Source organism: Neophocaena asiaeorientalis, unplaced genomic scaffold (assembly GCF_003031525.2).
Source record: "Neophocaena asiaeorientalis asiaeorientalis breed wild unplaced genomic scaffold, Neophocaena_asiaeorientalis_V1.1 scaffold246, whole genome shotgun sequence".
Classification (NCBI taxonomy): Eukaryota; Metazoa; Chordata; class Mammalia; order Artiodactyla; family Phocoenidae; genus Neophocaena; species Neophocaena asiaeorientalis.
In genome coordinates, this window is record NW_020174551.1 from 3,454,406 (window position 1) to 3,475,244 (window position 20,839).

At 42.1% G+C, this 20,839-nt stretch overlaps 1 protein-coding gene across 1 annotated transcript in view; it reads left to right on the plus strand.

Annotated features, from left to right (window-relative positions):
• The first annotated feature begins 675 nt into the window (after window positions 1-675).
• The window catches only part of CASP10 (caspase 10), a 29,792-nt gene continuing 9,628 nt past the window's right edge, over window positions 676-20,839 (plus strand). Inside the window, exons 1-6 of the mRNA XM_024757314.1 lie at window positions 676-882; window positions 2,151-2,504; window positions 3,851-3,944; window positions 9,340-9,475; window positions 13,306-13,415; window positions 19,231-19,264. Of these exons, the coding sequence (XP_024613082.1) occupies window positions 2,158-2,504; window positions 3,851-3,944; window positions 9,340-9,475; window positions 13,306-13,415; window positions 19,231-19,264 (721 nt within the window). The 5' untranslated portion in view covers window positions 676-882; window positions 2,151-2,157. The remainder of the gene's footprint in view (window positions 883-2,150; window positions 2,505-3,850; window positions 3,945-9,339; window positions 9,476-13,305; window positions 13,416-19,230; window positions 19,265-20,839) is intronic.

Here is a 20,839-nt window from a genome sequence, read left to right on the forward strand (position 1 = left end):
TGTGATCTTGGGCAAATTACTTAACCTTTTGTGTTTTAATTTTCACATCTTAAAAGAGGGGTCATAGTAATAGTATTTTTTTAGAGAGTTGTTGGGTTGATTAAATGAGTAAATAGTACCTGGCACATGGTAGTTGGGATACAAATGTTAGGTATTGTTTTTATTATGTGAAATAATGTCTTTGAAGTCTTTTTCCTGCTGGACTGAATGTGCTGGAAGGGCAGAGACTTCACCAGTTTTGCCTACTGTTAACTCAGTTCCTTGCAAATACTTCCAAATGGGCTTAGAGCCCAGCCCCCTCCTTTTTTTTTTTGCCTTAAATTTTTTAATTGTTTATTTGCACATGTACTTACTTGAGAAAGGGTTAAGATGGCCGACTACTATTTCATGAACATTTTGAGTTTTATTTTAAAGGTTAGTGTGTTTGGGGAAGGAGATGGTTAGGAAAAATCGACACTTCCCTTTTTAACTTACGAGGGGAGTGACCCCAGGGAAACACTAGAGCACTTAGTGCCTTCCACGAATTCCTCTGTTAGCCCTAGGCTTTACGTGGGCATCCTGAGCTCTACAATGGGAAGGTTAGGCATCTGCCTTTAGCAGACGCTGTTTGTCAGCATAGTCCTAACCCCAGGAAAGGGGAGGAGGCAAGGCGAGTGAGTCAATGATGACATCATCAATTAGCATAAGTTTCCCAAATCGGCTGACCGAGTTTTCACTTGCTAGGCCAAGGCATATTTGAGTTCTCTTACCGCGCAAACGGGAGATTTCTTGGAACTTGGACTTGGAGCACGAAGAGGATTCTAATTTCTTTAAAGCTCTGTTTTCAGGAAATTTTTCTGAGAACTTTTTACCTCCAGAGGATCAGTGGAATTTGATCTGAAGGTATGTAATTAACACCTTTTCTCTGCTGGAGTCTGAGGCACCAGCCTTTTTTCCCCCTTGCTTTACTTCCTGGATACTTGCACAATCTCACATTGTCAGCAATTGCACTGTTTCTAGCCCTAACATGGAAAAAGAAAGGTTAGCCCTAGGAAAACTCCCACACAGTCCTTTCCTGGTAGAAATATGCTAGCCCATAAATAGAGACAAAGTCTGGCAGACTTGCCAGAGCTAGAGATCAGAATTTTCAGGAAACTGCAAGACAACTGTACGATGTTAGAATAAGATGTCTCCAGGAATCCAGTCATACTGTTTCTAGTATCACAGAACTACTAGAAGGTAAGACCCAATAGATGCTCACATTAAAGATGACATTTTTTTCCTTTTTCTAACTATAAAAGTAATATACGTTCATTGCATAAAATTTGAGAAACTCAGACAGGAGCCCAGAATAAAATTTATAGTATCTGTAATTATACCACTTATATATAACCACTCTTTGTTATTTTTTTGTTGTTGGTATGTTCGCCTTCCCTTAGAAAGTAGTTTCTTGTTTCTAAATAGCTAAGTGTTGCATGGTGAACATATACCTCAAGTCCTTAAAGAATGAATAATTACATTGAAAAAATATTATCGATTCATTGCTCCTCTGATTAGAATGAAATTTAGTGTGTAAATACATTTAGTGTGGAAATACTGACTTCGGTAATTTGTCAGTTCCTACGTTGATTTGAGCAAATGTTGTCTGAAACCACTCTTTCTGGGGTCTGGGATTATGACTTTTCTTTCTGTGAGATAAAGAAAGGCCTGCCCTGGTATGGTTAGCAATGTTACCTTGTTGTCCTTAGGTTGGTAGATACTTCAGAAATGTAGCCCCCCATTACTTTATTTCTAAAATGTAAAAGTGTTACTTCTGCCATTTGGTGGGAATGACTTAAGAGCTCCAGGCGGGAGAAATTGTGCTGTGTCGTCCTCCCTCTTGACTAGCTCCCAATGGGGACATTTTGATTTGGGGGAACTCGGGGTCAATTGAGTTTCAATAAAAGCTCTCTTCAGACCTCCTAAAAGGTTAACATGCCGGTGTTGGGGTCACGTTTTCTGGGCTATAGGTTTTTGAAGTGACCTCGCAGTGAATTTCATTTTTCAGCATTTCTAGAAAAGTCTAAGGCCTGGAACAGAGGAGGCTGGAACTGGGGGAGGGCCTGGGAAGATGGGGTGCCCTGTTGTCCTCACTCTCTAAGCTGTGGCCCCCAACTCCGTATCTCTTTCAGGCTGGCCATGACATCGCAAGGCCAAAGTTTGAATTCCACTTTAAATGATAACTGTCAAGTGAACTTTCGAGCGACACTTCTGTCTATTAATTCGTGCCTGGGGGATCAAGACGTGGAGCGCCTGAAGTTCCTCTGCCGAGACTCCATCACCTCCAAGAACCTGGAGAAGTGCGGCTCAGCCTTGGATATCTTTGAGTACCTGTTGGCAGAGGAATGTATGACTGAGGAAGACCCCTTCTTCCTAGCGGAGCTCCTCTACACCATCAAGCAGAAGGTCCTCCTTCGGCACCTCCGCTACACCAAGGAGCAGGTGGAGAACTGGCTGCCTGTCCGCCGGAAGGTCTCTCTGTTCAGGTGATCAACACGGCAGGGCCATTGGGCTTTGAAAAGAGGCTGCGATTCATGATGAATTAATTTTTAAGGTTGTTTTTCTTTACCCCCCCTTATCTACCTCCTTGGCTGGTATGGTGATTCTAAAGCAGGAGATTTCTTAACTTCAGGTGCTAATGAGAATGGAGGCTGGGAGGTCAGCAAAGTTTCAAAACCCAGCCCCGTGCCTGGGGGTGGCTTCCCTTTGTTTTGCTTCTCACTGAGGAAGGAGGCCCAGCTCCGTGTGCAGCAGGCCAGCGCCTTCCTCATTGCCAGCCTCCACGCTCTCAGTCTCCTGCCTCCAGTGAGTCACTGGTGTGTCAGCCTATACCTAGCCATTTGAGAAGAGAGAAATGAATACTTGGAACCAAGTGAGCAAAATAAAAAAGGAGATGTGCCTTTGGGGTAGGGAGGGACATCATTTATGCCATGTCCAGTTTGTCCAGTTTTGGGGTGAAACCCAGACAGGTAAAATATAGGTATTTTGCCCAAAGAGGTAGAATAAAGGCATCAGACCTTAAGCAACGCTGTTTTAAACGGTCCACTAACATAGTATCTACATCAAACAGCCTCACGAAGTGGAGCCTTCGTAATACTACTTTACAGCCTGGACTGTTAGAATCCTTCAGGCCTTAACACTTGAACTGGTTCCTACAACCTGAGCTGCCCTTGGGTCAGTGAGGGAATTCTGGAGATCATTATTTCCACTCTGCTGGTTAGACAGCTGAGGAATGGTCTCAGGCATGCAGAGCTATTAACCTGTGAATGAAGTATTCAGTTTTTCTTTTCTGTTTTGTTTTTGGTTGTGCCACACGGCATGTGGGATCTTAGTTCCCCAACCAGGGATCGAACCCGCGCCCAACCACTGGACCGCCAGGGAAGACCCTATATTCAGTTATTCTAATTGTCAACTGTATGGCTCTCCAGAATTTGGGATAGTTTCCTTTCTTTTTCAACAGTGAACTTTATACTCACTGGCATTGAGTCCTCCCTGATGAGGGCCTATAAAGTAAGCCTGATTTCTAGAATGGAGTCTGGAGGAGGGCAGGCATGCCGACATTTTGTTTCATGCCTTCTTAGTGGAATTTGAAACAGCACCGGACTTGGAATCAGAAGGCCTGCTCCTACTGCTTTCTGTGTTGCTGTTGTTTAATAGGTCACTTTGAAGCTCAAAGTTTTTGTTTTTAAATCTATAAAATGGGATTAATAGTTGTCTACTCACAGGGTTGTGGTCATTCAAACGAGAGATCACGTACGATAAAAGCACTCAATTTCCTGCCCATCCTCTGCAAGTGCGGAACTTTAATTTGTCTCTTGGGTGTCTGTCTTAGAAACCTGCTCTATGACCTGTCAGAAGACATCAGCTCAGAGAACTTAAAGAGCATGATCTTCCTTCTGAGGGAGTCGATTCCAAAAGTCCAGATGGTGAGTGGGCCCTGTAGGATGGGGTCTGTGTGGACATTGCCTCAATCAGTGTTTGGGAAGATGCTAGAAAGGGATTTCAGGAGGGTTCATTTTTTTTGCAGGAGACAATATCAGACAAGGGTTAGCAACATTGACTTTTAATGGGCCTGGAGTCTAGTCCTAGACTAACTCCTGGATGTACGGCAAGTGCTTGAATGTTTCTGAGCCTCCATTTTCTAATGTGTCATATTATAGACAATTATACTACTTCCTTCCAAGACTGTTAAGAGGATTAGATGAAATAATATACATAAACTATTAGCTGGGGCCTGTATTTTGCACATAGTAACCATGCAGTAAACGAGTGCTATTGACATCCACTGTGTTTTATGATACAGAAATGTACAGGGCACCACAAAGAAATGAGGAGGTGGTAGCTAATGGCAGAATGGGAATTAGTTGTTCCTCACATCCATTAGTTGAGGTTTCTGAGGGAGCCGTGTCCTTTTCAGTGGACGTTGCAGTGTCTCCCATGTAGAGTTTTGTGAAAATCAAATGAGACAAATGTTTGAGGATGTGCTTTCTAAAGGGCTATACAAGTGCTTGGAACTAATAGTAATGTTTTTAATATTAACATAATGCTGTCGGCTGATATTCTTGCTAGATTGGTCACAATTACGGGCAGAAAAGTAGCTGCACATCTCTCTTCCAGGCCTCAAAACTTTATATATTTTCTTTTGATTCTCATAACAGCTTGTGACAAGCAAGTTAGTTAATTTGGGAAGGGGCCAATTTTCAAATTTTACCCTATAACATTAATTTTGTTATTCGACAGCTATCTTTATTAAGTTATGTAATGTTTGATAACACCAAAAAAGACATGTAACATGTATGGAAGTTATAAATGTAGAACTAAGTGAACAGCCATGGATCCCCCGTCCAACTTATAAATGAGCACATCACCAGTACAAAGAGCTTACATGTGTAGCCCTCCCATATCACATTCTCCCCAGACTAACTGATTTTATTGACAAATAAATTCTTTTTTTTTTTTTTTTTTCGGTACGCGGGCCTCTCACCGCTGTGGCCTCTCCTGCCACGGAGCACAGGCTCCGGACGCGCAGGCCCAGCGGCCAGGGCTCACGGGCCCAGCCGCTCCACGGCATGTGGGATCCTCCCGGACCCGGGACACGAACCCGTGTCCCCTGCATCGGCACGCGGACTCCCAACCACTGCGCCACCAGGGAAGCCCCAAATAAATTCTTTTTGAAAGAAAAATCACCGAGGAGTAGGAAGCTGTTTTACATGTGGTAGGTCTTATGAGGACCATGTTTAACAATTCATTAAACATGTTTCCTGGTGTCAGACCTGTAGGTTAATTAACCTGCAGGTTAATTCTCTGTCTTGGTTGCAATCTTTGAGTCCTTTTTTTCTCCTTTTCAGAGACCCCAGGGATTTTAGCCTCTTGCGTCTTTCCATTGGTTCTCTCTCCAGGCTCCTTTATCCTAAGGATTGGTTGTGGGATCCTTGGGAACGGGGACTGAGTCTTACTTATCATTATAGCCCCAGAACATTGCAGAATTACATAATGGTGCTCCGAATGAAAGCATGAATGAATGGGATGATGCAATCTCGAGTTTATGTGGGTGCAAAGTGGTTATATACTCAAATGACAGCATTTTGCTTTAAATGTAGAATTTCTCAACATCAGAAGAGATTCTTGTAGTTTGAAGAACCCTCCAGCATATTCGGATAAAATTATCTCCCAGCTTTGGGCATCTTCTCATAATTTTTCCAGTCTCTGGGTTTATAAATAAAAAGAGACCCCTTTCTATTGTTATACCTATTGTCATGCACAGAAGTCCTTACTCCCCACAGTGTGGTGGAGGATGAGAGGGGCATTTGATATGCTCAACAGCGAGCCATAATTTCCCACTAAGAAAAGCTGGGGAATGTATTTCTTCCTCTGGGCCTTTCCACAGGTCCTAGACCTCTGCTTAAAGGCATCTGTGGCTTCAGAAACATTTTCATTGTTCAGGATCATTCCAAACATTTCTCCCTCCTGCTAAATTAGCTTTTAAATCATCAAAGGCGCCCAAGTAGCCAAATGATTTTATGCTTTTCTCACTCCGTACAACAGTAAATAAGAAGTTACTGTGTTTAGCTGTGGCATAAAACTGTGGAATGTCCTGGACAAATTCATGAAAACTGCCCTTCCTTCTTGGATTCCAAATGATCTCACTGTATTCTGAAGGAGATCTAACTATTCACGCCAGAATTGTGGCTGAGTCACACACCTGATAATCCATGATCTCTATTGGGCTTTATGATCAGGCCAGCCTTCTCGAGTGCGTAAAGGACAAACTCTAAGCAACCCAGATGTGTTTCCATGCCAGGGCTTAATGGGACTGCATTACCTGCAATTGCAATTGCGAAAGACTTTATCACAGAAGTAAATTCTTTACCAGCCAGTGGAGGAGGGCCTGAATACCTCTCAGCCAAAAAGGAAGAATTGTGAATTCACGTGGTCTCTCTGGATGAACAGAAACGACCTTTGCAGCATGTTCTAGGTTTCCTCTTTGATAGCTTTCACACAGACTTAGAGCAAACATAGCTGCCTTCACACATCCTGAGTGACCCAAACTGTCAGGATATCCGTTCTCAATGTAGCAATCAACATAGAACGTTAGTTGTAAAGGAAACCACACCCAAACCTATCTTTTTAACAAAGATGCAGAGCAAGAGAGTTTCAGAATTTCTGCTAATATTTGCCAGGGTGGTGTTCTTAAACTAATGTGCAGACTCCATTTATATTGTGGGTGTTCGTGTGTGTGTGTGTGTGTGTGTGTGTGTGTTATGGAGGGTGTCATTGACTCAACATCTAATACACTTTGTACAAAGTATAATGGGTTTCCAAAATTGCTTCTGGAAACATGCTTTAGCCCTTTTTCTTCCTCCTGGTAGGATGCAGTCAAGATAGGAGTTTCTGTTTTGAGCTTCAGCGGGAGCTCATTTGCACACAAACGGACGGTAGAACCTTGTACGGGGATTTCCTCTGACCCCTGTGCCCAGCTGATCAGCTCTGGTTGAACCTTCCTTTGGCCCCTCCTCCCTCCTGCTTTATTTCCTGGGCAGGTTGTTTGTGTGCTGGCGCTGCAGGTGAGGACACACACATTTCTTTGCCGCTTTGGTTCTCTTATGTTTTTCTGGAATGTCTTGAAAATTTATAATCTCTTTTTTGATCAGATTAGTACAGAACTCAGTTAAGACTTTGTAATTCTGGCCTTTCCCTTGGTTATTGGCATTTTGAGTACCTTGTTTGAAAACACATTTCGCGCACGTGCGTGCGCACACACACACACACACACACACACACTCTTCCATTAACCCTTTTTCATCCTTCTGTTACTGCTCTATCTTCTATCTCTTTACTGCCACACTTCTTTTTTTTTAAATTTTATTGATTTGTCTTTATTTTATTTATTTATGGCTGACTTGGGTCCTCTTTGCTGTGCGGGCTTTCTCTGGTTGTGGTGAGCGGGGGCTACTCTTCGTTGCAGTGTGTGGGCTTCTCATTGCAGTGGTTCCTCTTGTTGCGGAGCATGGGCTCTAGGCGTGTGGGCTCAGTAGTTGTGGCACACAGGCTCAGTAGCTGTGGCATGCAGGCTCAGTAGTTGTGATGCATGGGCTTAGCTGCTCTGCGGCATGTGGGATCTTCCCGGACCAGGGCTCGTACCCGTGTCCCCTGCGTTGGCAGGCAGATTCTTAACCACTGTGCCACCAGGGAAGTCCTACTGCCAGACTTCTTGAAAGAATTGTCCACACACGCTCTCTCTCCACTGACGTGACTCTTAGTCACACTCCAACGCATTCCAAGATGGCTTCAGCCTCCTTCATTCCCACGAAACTATTCTTGCCGAAACTACCACGAGCCTGCTCACAGCCAGATTTTTAGTTGCTCATTTTCCCTATCTGATTTTCTTTGCTTGGAAGGCCCTTCTGCATGTCGGAAGTGAAGGTGTGGTGATCTTTCGAGATGCGCTTCACGTTATCACCTCCCATGTGCAGCTCGTGTGACACCTGCTCTGTGGAGCCCGTGAGTCAGGCAGAAACGAGGGGCATCACCATTTGAAGTCATCTTCGACTCGTCCTTCCTTTCTTCACCCACTCCAGTTGACCTCCCAACTCACCAAATTATACCTCAGAAAAGTCGCCCAAATCCGGTGCCTCCTCTGCGTTTCCACCACTAGCTTTAGACCAGGCCGTGCTGATCTCTTCACTGGAGCATTTAATCGTCCTGCTGATATTTTCTCTCTAGCCCACTTCCTCCTCCAACCTATCCCCAAGACTTCTATTTAAAAACAAACCTGTTCATGTCACTGTTCTCCTTAAAAGTTCCTGCTGGAACCCCTTCATCCATGGGATGCTTGCCCAAACCCCTCGGTGTTCGTTCATGGCCTGATACCAGCCTGCTGTTCCAGCTGTGGCCTAGCTTTCACTCGGAGTTTGTACGCAGGTCTCCTCCTCAATATTCCTGACCATATGGTCCCTTTTCAACCGGCCAGCATGTCTGGAGACTCCCCGGCCCCCTTTTTCCATCCTGCTGATGCTTATGTATGCAGTTAGCAAGTGTTTAGCTGTTCACTTTCTGATTAGTTATTTTATTTATTTATTTTTTGGCTGCTCTGCGCAGCATGTGGGATCTTACTTAGGTCCTCGACCAGGGATCGAACCTGTGTCCCCTGCAGTGGAAGCATGAGGGTCTTAACCACTGGACCTCCAGGGAAGTCCCTCTGATTATTCTTTTCTGTGGGCTCTAACACAATTTTATTCATATACATATTTTCATAACCAGGTTAATACATTGGTTGAGAAGTCCTTATCACAGAAAAGATTATGGTGACTTCCACCTTATATGTAATTCAATATTAAAATAATACTAGCCAATCTGCAGTTTTCCCCAAGAGTGCTTAAGATATGTTTTTCTTTTCAAATACCAAATATAAAATTCTTTCAAAGCATTTTCTTCTCTTTTCTTTGGTACTCCTGTTTTGCTGCTGCCCTAATCTGTTAATGAGACAGACTTTGGCATCAGGCTGCCAGTACTCAAATACCAGCTCTGCCACTTATTGGCTCTGTGACCTTGGACGACTTACTGAACCTCCCTGTGCCTCAGTTATTTCATCTTTAAAATGGGGATATAATAGCATCTGCTCATCGGATTGTTTCTGAGTAGTTAGTGACTGATGTGTGTTTGGTATCTGGTATTAATATAGATTGTATAGAGATTTACAATCTCTATAATGCCTCTTCCCCCCTACTATTGAAGTCTTCCTGCATGGACTCTCCACCTAATTTATTACTGCAGTGGGTAATCAGTAGGCAAGTAAATGTGACTCCATTGATTCTCTTGCAGACCTCTCTAAGTTTCCTGGCATATCTGGAGAAACAAGAGAAAATAGCTGAAGATAATCTGACATTACTGGAGGATCTCTGCAAAAAAGTTGTACCTAATCTTATGAGAAAGATAGACAAGTATAAAAGAGAGAAAGGTAACTAGCTTATGCTTGCTTGCTTGCTCGAATCAGACCATGGGAATTCTTAAACCAATTGGCCATGTATGATGTTTACTTATCACTCTGATAATATTCTTTTGAAATCTCCCCATTTGTTCATTCAACACATGTTTATTGAATGCATACTTTGTACTAGGCACAGTTTTAGAAGTTGGAGCTACAGCAAGGTATAGGGCAAAGCTTCTACCTTCTTGGAGCTTATATTCTAATGAGGGAAAGTGGTTTTAGACAAACGTCTTCTTCTGATTCTTACATGGAAGTGATTGTAAAAGAAATTGTTTTGAATGAAATAACATCAAAAAGAAGGAGGCAGGATGGCACAGGAATTAAGAGTGGGATCCATGGAGTCAGATTGCCAGCACTCCACTTATTAATGGTGCAGTGGCCCTTTCCTCAGCTGTTCTGTGTCTCACTTTTCCCATCTTTAAAGTGGGGCTAATCATAGTACCTACTTCATAATTTTTTTTGAGGATTGAATGAGGTAATTCCCATAAAATGCATGTCTGGTACAGAGTAAGCATTCAATACACATTGCTATGAATACGTTTGTTAGAGAGGAAAGTCATGAAAACTTTCATATTCTCGTAAAGTACTATCAGAGAAGAATTTTCTTTTTCTTTCTCTTTTGTTTTTAATCAGGCTTGTAAAGGTAGTATTGCTGTGGTACTATGTAGAAGTAGTTGCATAGGGCAGAAATCAAACTTGGCTGCCTTACCATGTGTCAATATGCTGAATATTTGTGGTTTATTGAGTCCATTCCTCCACTATTAAACAAAAGCTAAAAGTAAACACTCAGGATTGTATTCATGAAGCTTCTATGCCACACCCATCTTTTAGTTCAGAGACAACATAGTGTGCAAATTTATCTGGTTGAAAACAAAACTAGGCAAAAGGAAACTTTCTCTAAGAATTCTATTAACACAAAATGAGTCGAGGAACAAAATGTACTGTTGTTAATTTGATAAAATCTCAAACAATAACCAAATCAATGGATAATTTAATGTATACTTTAAGTAAAAATTATGAAGACTAAAAACAGCTCTTCTAACCGTCAAGTCATCAAGTGAGAACTAAAAACAGGGAGTTGATATTGAAAGTATATTTGAAATCCTCACTTGAACTTTGAATGCTGAGATTTTTTTTTTCTGATCACATCGTTTTCCTGTAATGCAGTACTCCACACAGAATAAACAGAGGGCAGGTGGCCAGATTATTTTGACTATTTGGATTCTGGAGAAGCCTCTCTAGTTTCTATGCAGTAAATGTTTACATTTGCCTCAGTGAGTCTTGAGGACTGAGCTTTATTATCAGAAGAATTCTTTTTTTCTTTGATTTACAATCTTGTATTAGTTTCAGGTGTACACAAAGTGATTCAGTTACACACACACGCACATTCTTTTCAGATTCTTTTCAATTATAGGTTATTACAAGATATTGAATATAGTTCCCTGTCAGAAGAATTCTAATTTTGATTTTTCTCTTCTATAATCTACATGCTGTATGATCATTTTTTGGATGTTGAAAGAAAAAACTTGTTTTCCTTTACTAACACTCACAACAACATTCTGGAACACTTCTGAACCCAGGGGTGTGGGTTTTTCCACACCAAGCAATTCTCCAACTCTGCAGACACCAACTGGGTGTCCTATGTTTTAATTCAGTTCTGACACTCATCAGTTATTGCAGATCCCACAGGTTAAGGGTTCAGTCCGCCAAGACTCCCCCCACCACTTCAGCCACCAATCTCAGGTAGTGGGTCCCCAGATTACCCACAGCTTCTGTTCAACTTGGTTACAAACCAGGGGTTCCCATGACCCCTTCATCAGGTTTGATAATTCGCTAGAACTGTTCACAGAACTTAGGAAAATAGTTTACTTCTAGGTTACTGATTTATTACAAAGTATACAACTCAGGAACAGCCAAGTGGAAGAGATGCAAGGGCAAGGCATGGGGGAAGGAGCATGGAAGTACCATGCCCCCTCCAGGTGGATCACCCTCCCAACACCTCCACTTGTTCACCAACCCAGAAGCTCTCTGAACCCCCTCAGTTAGGGTTTTTTCTTTTTGTTTTTGGCCACACTGCCTGGCAGCGGGATCCCAATTCCCTGACCAGGCACGGAACCCGTGCCCCCACTGCAGTGGAAGCGCAGAATTTTAACCACTGGACCGCCAGGGAAGTCCCTCAGTTAGGGTTTTTTGGTGTTTTTTATTGGTACGCGGGCCTCTCACCGCTGCGGCCCCTCCCGCTGCGGAGCACAGGCTCTGGACACGGCAGGCTCAGCGGCCATGGCTCACGGGCCCAACCGCTCCGCGGCACGTGGGATCCTCCCGGACCGGGGCACGAACCCGGGTCCCCTGCCTCGGCAGGCGGACTGCCAACCACTGCGCCACCAGGGAAGCCCTAAGTTAGGGTTTTTAATGGAGGCTTTGTTACGTAGGCATGATTGATTAAATCATTGGCCACTGTAATTAATTCAACCTTAGCCCCTGTCCCCTTTCCACAGTTCTGGGAGTAAAGCTGAAAGTTCCGACCCTCTGATCATTCGATTGGGTCCCCTGGCAACCAGCCCCCATCCTGAGGCTATCAGGATGTCCCCAACCACCAGCCATGTCATTAGCATACAAAAAGACATTTAATCACTTAAGAGAGTGTAGGGTTTTAGGAACTGTGTGCCAGGAAAAGGGGCAGAGACCACATGGATATTTATTATTATATCATAGGTCTCAGTATTTTAATATTGACTTTCTACAGTCCTCTGAGAGTTTGGGCATAATTCTGCCATTTAGGATGAAGGACTAAAGGACTGAAAAGAGAGTAGGTATGCAGATTTTAGGCTTCTGTAAGTGAGGTGAGTGGAAAGACTAAGCCCACTGTATCTGATTAGGACACAAGCTCTGTTTAAGGACCACCTGGATATCTTTCTGAGTTTTCCTGAGCCTTGGTGTTTGTTTTAATATTTTAAATTCATTATTAAAAATAATGTATAATAATTATAATAAAATTAAATAGAAATTCAAATAATGACAACAATACAGAGTGTAGGAGGTAAAGTCTTTCTCTTCTTTTTCTTCCACTGCTGGTCCATTCCCCAGAGAGAACCCCTGTTTGGAGTATATGTTTGTAGCTTTTCTTCTATATAGAGATAAGTGCATGTGTGTATGCATGTATGGAGAGATAGATACCTATACTACATATTTAACTAAGATCATGCTAATCATATTCCATAACTTGCTTTTTTCCCACCTAATATATCTGGCATTTTCCCATGTATATAACACAGATACGGCTTATTTTGATTAATGGTTCCATAGAGACATATTTTATGTATATAACATATGTATTTAATCAACACTTTTAAATGGTTTTTCTTTTCCTTTCCTTCTCTTCCTACCTTCTTTTGCTTCTTCCTTTCGTTTTCTTTTTGCTATTGCAGTCTGAGTTCTGGTTTTATTTCTTGAGGTAATGTTTTTGTAATCTTTATTTAGCAGTTACCTGACACACTGAGCACTGTAAGTTCTGAAATGGTATTTAGTGAAGTATACAGTAATTTTAAGGAACTAATTAACTTACAAAAATAATAGAAACAGTAAGGAACAAAATATCATAATATAAGGAATGAAAATATAATGATAAAAATAATTTATAAATTCACATTTTTCTCGATATCTACATGTAGGCCTCTTTAAGCAAATGCCACTACAAATCTACAGGTCCCTGTAACATAATTTCTTATGATGATGGGTTATTTCGGCTTGCCACTAGTCAGAAGGTGATTGTTTTTTTTTCTATCTGATTCTATTCCCAGCCTCCCAGGTAGGGGCACCTCCTGTAGCCAAGGAAACTGAGTCATTGCATCAAGGAGAGAAAGAACTATTTTGCCGCTCGGACATTAACCAATTGCTTGGAGCCTTGCCGGTAGGTTCATTGGTGTGTTGGTAAATGTGTAGCCACCAGCTTCACTGCAAATGAGAGAGAGAGAGAGAGAGAGAGAGAGAGAGAGAGAGAGAGAGAATGATTTGTAGTATTTGGTGTAAATACTCCTACCATGGCTGATTTCAAGTTACCAACTTGATATTAACTGTATTGCAGAATTTCTGAAAATCTAATGATTGGTTCTCACTAGCTGTTTAGAGCTGACTCCAGTACACCACTGGGTTGTTTTGAAATGGTTCTGTTCTTATCTGTGGGATTCGATCATGGACGGCTTCATGGGCGTACAGCCTGTTCAATCGCACAGGGCCCATACTTTTTGAATGCTCAGCTGTCATTGTTTTGAAATTCTTGATAATGTGTGAACAAGGGTCCTCACAGTTTTACTTTGCACTGGGTCCCAGAAGACAAGAACTGGGTTCCTGTAGTACCCAGCAAAGGTAGGGTAGGTAGAGGGGGAAACACTGGGAGAATTTGCAATCCATTCTTCACCTGATCATGGTTCTTGGAAGACACATGACATTCTTCCCTGGGATTTATGTTTATTCCCATCTTGCTTGGCAGTTCTATTTTGCTGACGTCTGTCAGCATCAATGAAGTTAGGTTGTCCCTGGAAGTTTTTGTTTTTGGTTTTGTTTTCTAATTGTGGTAAAATACACATAACATAAAATTGACCATCTTAACCATACAGAAATTTTTTTTTAAGTTGTTGTAAAATACAAATAACATAAAATGTACCATGTTAGCCATTTTTAAGTGTACAGTTTAGTATTGTTAAGTACAGTCACATTGTTGTGTAAACAATTTCCAGAGCTCATTTCATCTTGAAAACTGAAACTATATCCATTAAACACTAACTCCCCATTCCCCCTCCCACCAGCTCCTGGCACACACCATTCTACTTCCTGTCTATGAATTTGACCATTCTGGGTACCTCATATAAGTGGAAGCATACAGTATTTGTCTTTTTGTGACTGGCTTATTTCACTTAGCATAATGTCCTCAAGGTTCATCCATGTCAGACTTTTCTTCATTTTTAAGGCTCAGTAATATTCCAGTGTGTGTATATACCACACCTTGTTTATCCATTCATCCATGGATGGACACTTGAATAACTTCTACCTTTTCCCTATTGTGAATAATACTGCTTATGAACATGGGTGTACAAATATCTCTTTGAGACTCTGCTTTCAATTCTTTTGGGGTACCCAGAAGTGGAATTGCTGGATCATATATCATTCTATATTTCTTTTCTTTTTTTTTTTGGCAGTGACTCGGAGCTTGAAGGATCTTAGTTCCCCGACCAGGGTTTCAACCTGGGCCTGGGCAGTGAAAGTGCTGAGTCCTAACCACTGGACTGCCAGGGAATTCCCTATGTTTCATTTTTTGAGAAACCACCATACTGTTTTCCATAGCAGCTGCATCATTTTGCATTTTCACAAACAAGGCACAAGGGTTCTCTACACCCTTGCTAACATTTGTTATTTTCTTGGTTTTTGATAGTAGCCAACCTAATGGCTGTGAGGTGGTATTTCATTGTAGTTTTGACTTGCATTTCCCTAATGATTAGTGATGTTGATCTTTTCACGTGCTTGTTGGCTATTTGTATATCTTCTTTGGAGAAATGTTTATTCAAGTCCTTCGCCCATTTTTTAATTGGGCTGTTTTGGAAGTTTTTTATTTTTATTTATTTTTTTAAACATCTTTATTGGAGTATAATTGCTTTACAATGTTGTGCTAGTTTCTGCTATACAACAGAGTGAATCAGCTATATGTAGACATATATCTCCATATACCCTCCCTCTTGCGTCTCCCTCCCACCCTGGAAGTTTTATTTTTTTAATTCTTAAAAAATTCTTTCATAGCTTCTTTACTATTTTCATGGTGTCATATATTTACAGTTATAATTATTATTTTAAAATTTGGAAGTATGTTTAATCTTATAGAAAAGTTGAAAAAAATGTGAATAATACAAAATTTGTTTGCCCAGATTCACCTACCTGTTGTCACTTTTGTCCCATTTGCTTTATCATTTGTGTGCTCTCTCTTTATTTGTATACGCATACACATAATTTTTTCTGAACTTTTTAAGAGTAAGTTGCATACATCATGGCTCTTTACCCCTAAATACTTCAGTGTATATTTCATAATAATAAGGATATTGTTTTACAGATTATAGTACAGTTAAATTAAATTATATAAAAGTTTCACCAAGTCAGTGATCCATATTTCAATTTTATCTATTAACCCAATAATAACTTTTACAGGTTTTATAGCTTTTTTCCCTCCAGTACATAATTCAGTCTAGGATCATATATTGCATTTAGTTGTCATGTCTCTTTAGTCTCCTTAAATCTTTTCATCTCCACAACTTTCTTCCTCTTTTATGACATGGACACTTTTGAAGAATATAGTCACCACCACCACCACCTTTTATTAAAAAAATAGAATTTTCCTCTTTGTGTGTGCGTGTGTGTGCGTGTGTGTGTGTGTGCATGTGTGTGTGTGAGTGGTGTTACCTCATGATTAGGTTCAAGCTGTACATTCTGGCCAGAATATTACATCAATGATACCATATCTTTCTCAGGGCATCCCATCTGCAGGCATGTGGTGTTCATTGGCTCCCTATTCATGATTTACATTTTGATTATTTGGTCCAGATGTTGTCTGATTTCTTCACTATATAGTTAATTTTATGAAGTTACTATTTTTTCCCTTGAAATGAATTAAAATGTCACCTTAGATTGAGCATCCATTGATGATTCTTGCATGATTGAAAAGCAATGATTTTCAAACTCCAGTATTCTCTCCACATTTATGTTACCACTCAGCATTTTACTGTAAGCAGGAGTCCTCTTTTCTCCCTCAAAAGTTGTTTTGCCTACTCAGCTTAATTCCGTCCCTTGCCCACATTTTTACCTGGTTTTGTGCTCAGAGACTGATTTGCAAGTGGAAAACACACATGCGTGCGCACACACACACGCGCGCACGCACGCACACACAGGAGTTTCCCCTTTGCCTCCTAGAACCTGAGTAGTTTCTAAGGCGTGTGGCTCAGCCTTAACCTCTGAAGTGCTGCTGTTTTGTTGCTGTTGGGTGATTCTGGTCATGGCCAGATGAAGACGGAGAATAGCTGTGGTGGTGCTGGGAGTGCAGGAGGCTTTGGAGGGCAGAACCTCACGTTACACACATGCTTATAGGTTCTCAGCGTTGAAAGGTGTCTTAAAAGTTATCTAGGCCACGAGTCTCTCTCCATGAAGTGACAGATAAACTAAAACTTGGTAAATTATCTCATGTTTCATATGTACCTGAAAGGTTTTCTTATATAAAAGAGTACTGCCAACAATTGCATTTAATGAGAAGAAACTATTGACAACAACAAATCAATAAACAGTCTACAACAGGAATAGAAAAGGGTTTTATTTGATCCAAACTGAGGACTATAGCCTGGAAGACAGTTTCTCAGATAACTCTGAGGAACTGTTCCAGAGAAACATGGTTTTCAGCAGTTTTATGTCTTGTCAGAGCAAAGAACATCAAAAAAGTCGGGGAAACCTTCCTTCAAGGTTTCAAAAACAAAAACAAAAAGAGATCAGCACATACACAGCAAGTTGATATGGCCTTGGCACCTAAGTCGGTATGGTCTTATCATCAAAGGAGGACCAGCATTGGTGTCCCAGGAAGGGAGGCATTTAATCTTTATAACTATGGACATTTTTTACTTCTGGTCAGTGCACCCTTTTCTTTAATAATTAAAGCAGATGTACAGTGTATGCTTGATGGGCCACAAACGGGCTGTTGTAGTTAGCATAAAATTCAAGTTAACTCATGGATAAGCCAGGATGACTTCCCTGTTCCTCAATATGTGAAAATTTCTTTTATCAAAACTGTATTTCACTCCAATAAAGAAGTTAAAAGCAAAAAAAGATCCACCCTCTTAGCAAGTGTCAAGTATACAATACATTATGTTAACTACAGTCACCATGTTGTACATTAGATCCCCAGAACTTATTCATCCCGTATACCTAAGCTTTGTACGCTTTGACCAATATCTCTCCACTTTTTCACCTGCACCCCTGCACCCCACCAAACCTCTGACCACCCCATTCTACCCTGTGAGTTCAACTAGTTTAGATTCCACATGTAAGTGAGATCATACATTTTTTTCTTTCTGTGTCTGGATTATTTCACTTGGCCTAACATCTGCCAGGTTCATCGACGTTTTTGCAAATGGCAAAGGATTTCCTTCTTTCTTGGGGCTGAATGATATTCCTTTGTACAAATATATACTCCATTTTTTTGTCCATTCATCTGTCGATGGACAGTTAGGTTGTAAAACAAAACGAAACAAAAAGAAACTGCATTTGAAGCAGCATCCTCTAATCTGTTTAAAAACCAAATCAATATTTCTTTGTGTGTCCTAACACTGGAAAGAAGACCAAGTGTGGCCAGGCAATGGGTCATTCATTCATTCCTCTCTGACACAGCTACTTGGGAGGTATCAACAGGGGATGCAACATTCTCAGACAAAGAGAGCCAGACAGACCCTAAAGCTTATTCCCAGTCCTTTTTCTTGCTGATTTTATCAGCACGAGGGAAGAGACAAACCAAAGAAACCTGGGGCCTGGAGATGCCTGGGCTGAGCCCACTGCTGTATCTGTGATGACCTTAATCCCAGAAAATTCACTCAGCTGCTTTCAAAACCAACTGTGCAAACCCAGAAAACAGCCTGCCTGGCCCTTGGATGCTGTTGAGGAGGACTCTAGGGTGCAGAAGAAAGGGAAATGTGTCTTGCAAAAAGAAAGGCAGGAAGTCTTCTGGAAAGTGAAACTAAACTTCTTTGCCTTTGTTCCCTCAGAGCCCGGAACAGCAGCACTTCAGAGATTAAGGCTGAGCCACACCCCTTAAAAACGACTTCCGTTTCTCACAGGCAGCTTGGGAGTCAGGCAGTGCAGTTCCAGTCTGGCTCGCCCTCCTGCAGTCAGAAGCCTGGTGGGCTCCACCAGGGAGGCGCCCCCAGTGACTTGGGGGTGACTTGCCTGTCACGTCAAACAGATGTCCTGGTACTTCCCACCACACAGCCAGTGGCAGGGTCAGTCCTTCCCCAAAATGTCGTGGTCATGTTCCCTTTGGGGCTTTCAGCTGCAGGCTAAGGGCTGGGGGTGGTGGGAATGGAGTGGATGGGGAGTGGCTGCAGAAAACACAAAGGCCCTAAACTGTGCTTCAATTTTGTATTTAATTTTATAAAACTAAGAGGAAAAACTATTGAGTACACTCAGAGAAGTCTGCATTGCATCCCTGCCTTGCTTCTCCTCCCCCCATAGATTACCATTTTTATTAGTTTTTTGATTTATCCTATTGAAAAAAACTCACTCGTATCTCTCCTTTATTATGAAAGAGGGAGCACACTAAATACCAATCTTCACATTACTTCTTTCATGTCACTGTATCTCCTGGGGAGATGGTCTTCCGCCTTCTACCACACTGTGTGATGAACCGTCGTTCTTTCGACCACTCCCTGTTGGTCAACATTAGGGTTATTTCCAGTCTTCAGTTATTCCAAATAATGTTGCAGTGAATAAATATCTTTGTGTATGTGTCATATACTTTTGCCGCTGTGTCTTTGTGAACCTTCCCGTTTGGAAGGACGAAGTTGATTCTTTTCTTGTTACCTGCTAGTGACTTTTTCTATGGCTGGGGATCAGGTATTTTTTCTTCTCTGAATCAAGCCTAGATTTTCAGCCCTTACCCTAACTGTGTGAATTTCCTGCAATTCATGAATTTCCTCTTGCCTCAACAGGTGTCCTGGCAAGAGGAGCATGCACAGAGTAATGGTAGGTGTTTCTAATACACTTTTTTTTTTTTTTTTGGCCACGCTGCGTGGCTTGCAGAATCTTAGTTCTCTGACCAGGGATTGAATCTGGGTTCCCCCGCAGTGAAAGTGCTGAGTCCTAACCACTGGACAGCCAGGGAATTCCCTCTAATACACGTTTTATAACTTGGATCAGTACGCCAGTAATAGATATATTTGATACATACCAAGCAATTTGGGGTGACTTGGGAGAAGGCTTACACATTAGTGGAGAATTCAGTTCTTGTTCTAATTCAGGGCAAGCCACTGAATGTGTGGATTATACCAGGCTTTTCCATGGGGCGGATGTCGAGGGCTGGGTGGTTTCTACTTGGAAAGCCTAGCCTACCAGCATCTGGGGAATGCAGAGCTGGTCTCCCTCCACCCTTCAGAATGAGGTCACCCTCTGTGGGGAGGGACGGAGCCCTTGGCGGGCAGAAGCCCTCAGGCCAGCTGCTGCAGCGGCAGGAGCAGAATGTAGACTCTGTAGAATAGTATGGCTCCAGATGCTGCTTGTATTTTTCAGAGGGAAAGAGGCGGTCAGAGGGAGAGACTTGGCAGCAGTGTGTTTAATGCTCTGAATCCTTGCCCAGCAACCATGACCTTGAAAAACCACGGGGCTAAACTGCTTACAAACAATCAGGGTTCTGGTGTTCTCTCTATGATGTGTCCATTCCTCATTTCTTTTTTTCCTGGAAATTTAAACTTCAGAGTCCAATACACCCCACTTTCCTAGGGACTTTTGTCTTTCTGCCTATCTGGGAGGCTGCATGATATGTGGATGTGAATTATTGTTACTGAGCTCTTGCCATGTGCCAGCCACTGTCCTAAGAGCTTCCTAGGACTTACCTCCTTTAATAATCCAGTCACCTGGAGATAGGTACCACTGTTATTCCCATTTAATGATGAGGAAACTGAGACCCAAGAGGTCTGGTGCTTTCCTGAAGATCACGCAGCTAGAATGGAGTGCAGCTGGGATTTGAAACTGGCAGTCTGACTCCAGAGCACACCCTCTGAGGACCTGGCTCTAACCCCTTGCAGCTACAAGAGATCAGGCAGTGGTTTCACTTCTGAAAAACAAGCAGGTTTCCTTCAGTGCTGCAGTTCTGCCGTTTCAAAGTTGAGACCTGTCTTTGCTAGAGAGTTACCTTCTCCCGCGTGGAGGGAGAATTTACAGGTGCGCGGGAAGACTGCAGCGGGGGTCCCATTTGGTAGGTTCTCTGGTCTGGAGGATCCTGGACTTACTCAGCCTGAGCTGAGTGCCCAGGACTAACCTTTAACCGTGTTAATAGCTAACTCAGGCCTCACAGACAAGGGCAGAGCTTCCGGATTCTACTGAAAACTTGCCAGGCGTGTGTGGGAGAAGAAAAGCTTCAAGTCACATTTTCCCTTTACTGTCATCTGACAACTCTGGATTCCTCTCTCTACGAAGGATTCTTATCTGGAGGAACCAGAGAGTTTGCGGGTGCATTTCAGAACAGTGCAGTCCGCAGCCAATGCCAAAGCCATGACTAAATTGATCCCAGGGCTGTGGTGATTTTTTTTCTGCCCAAATTGG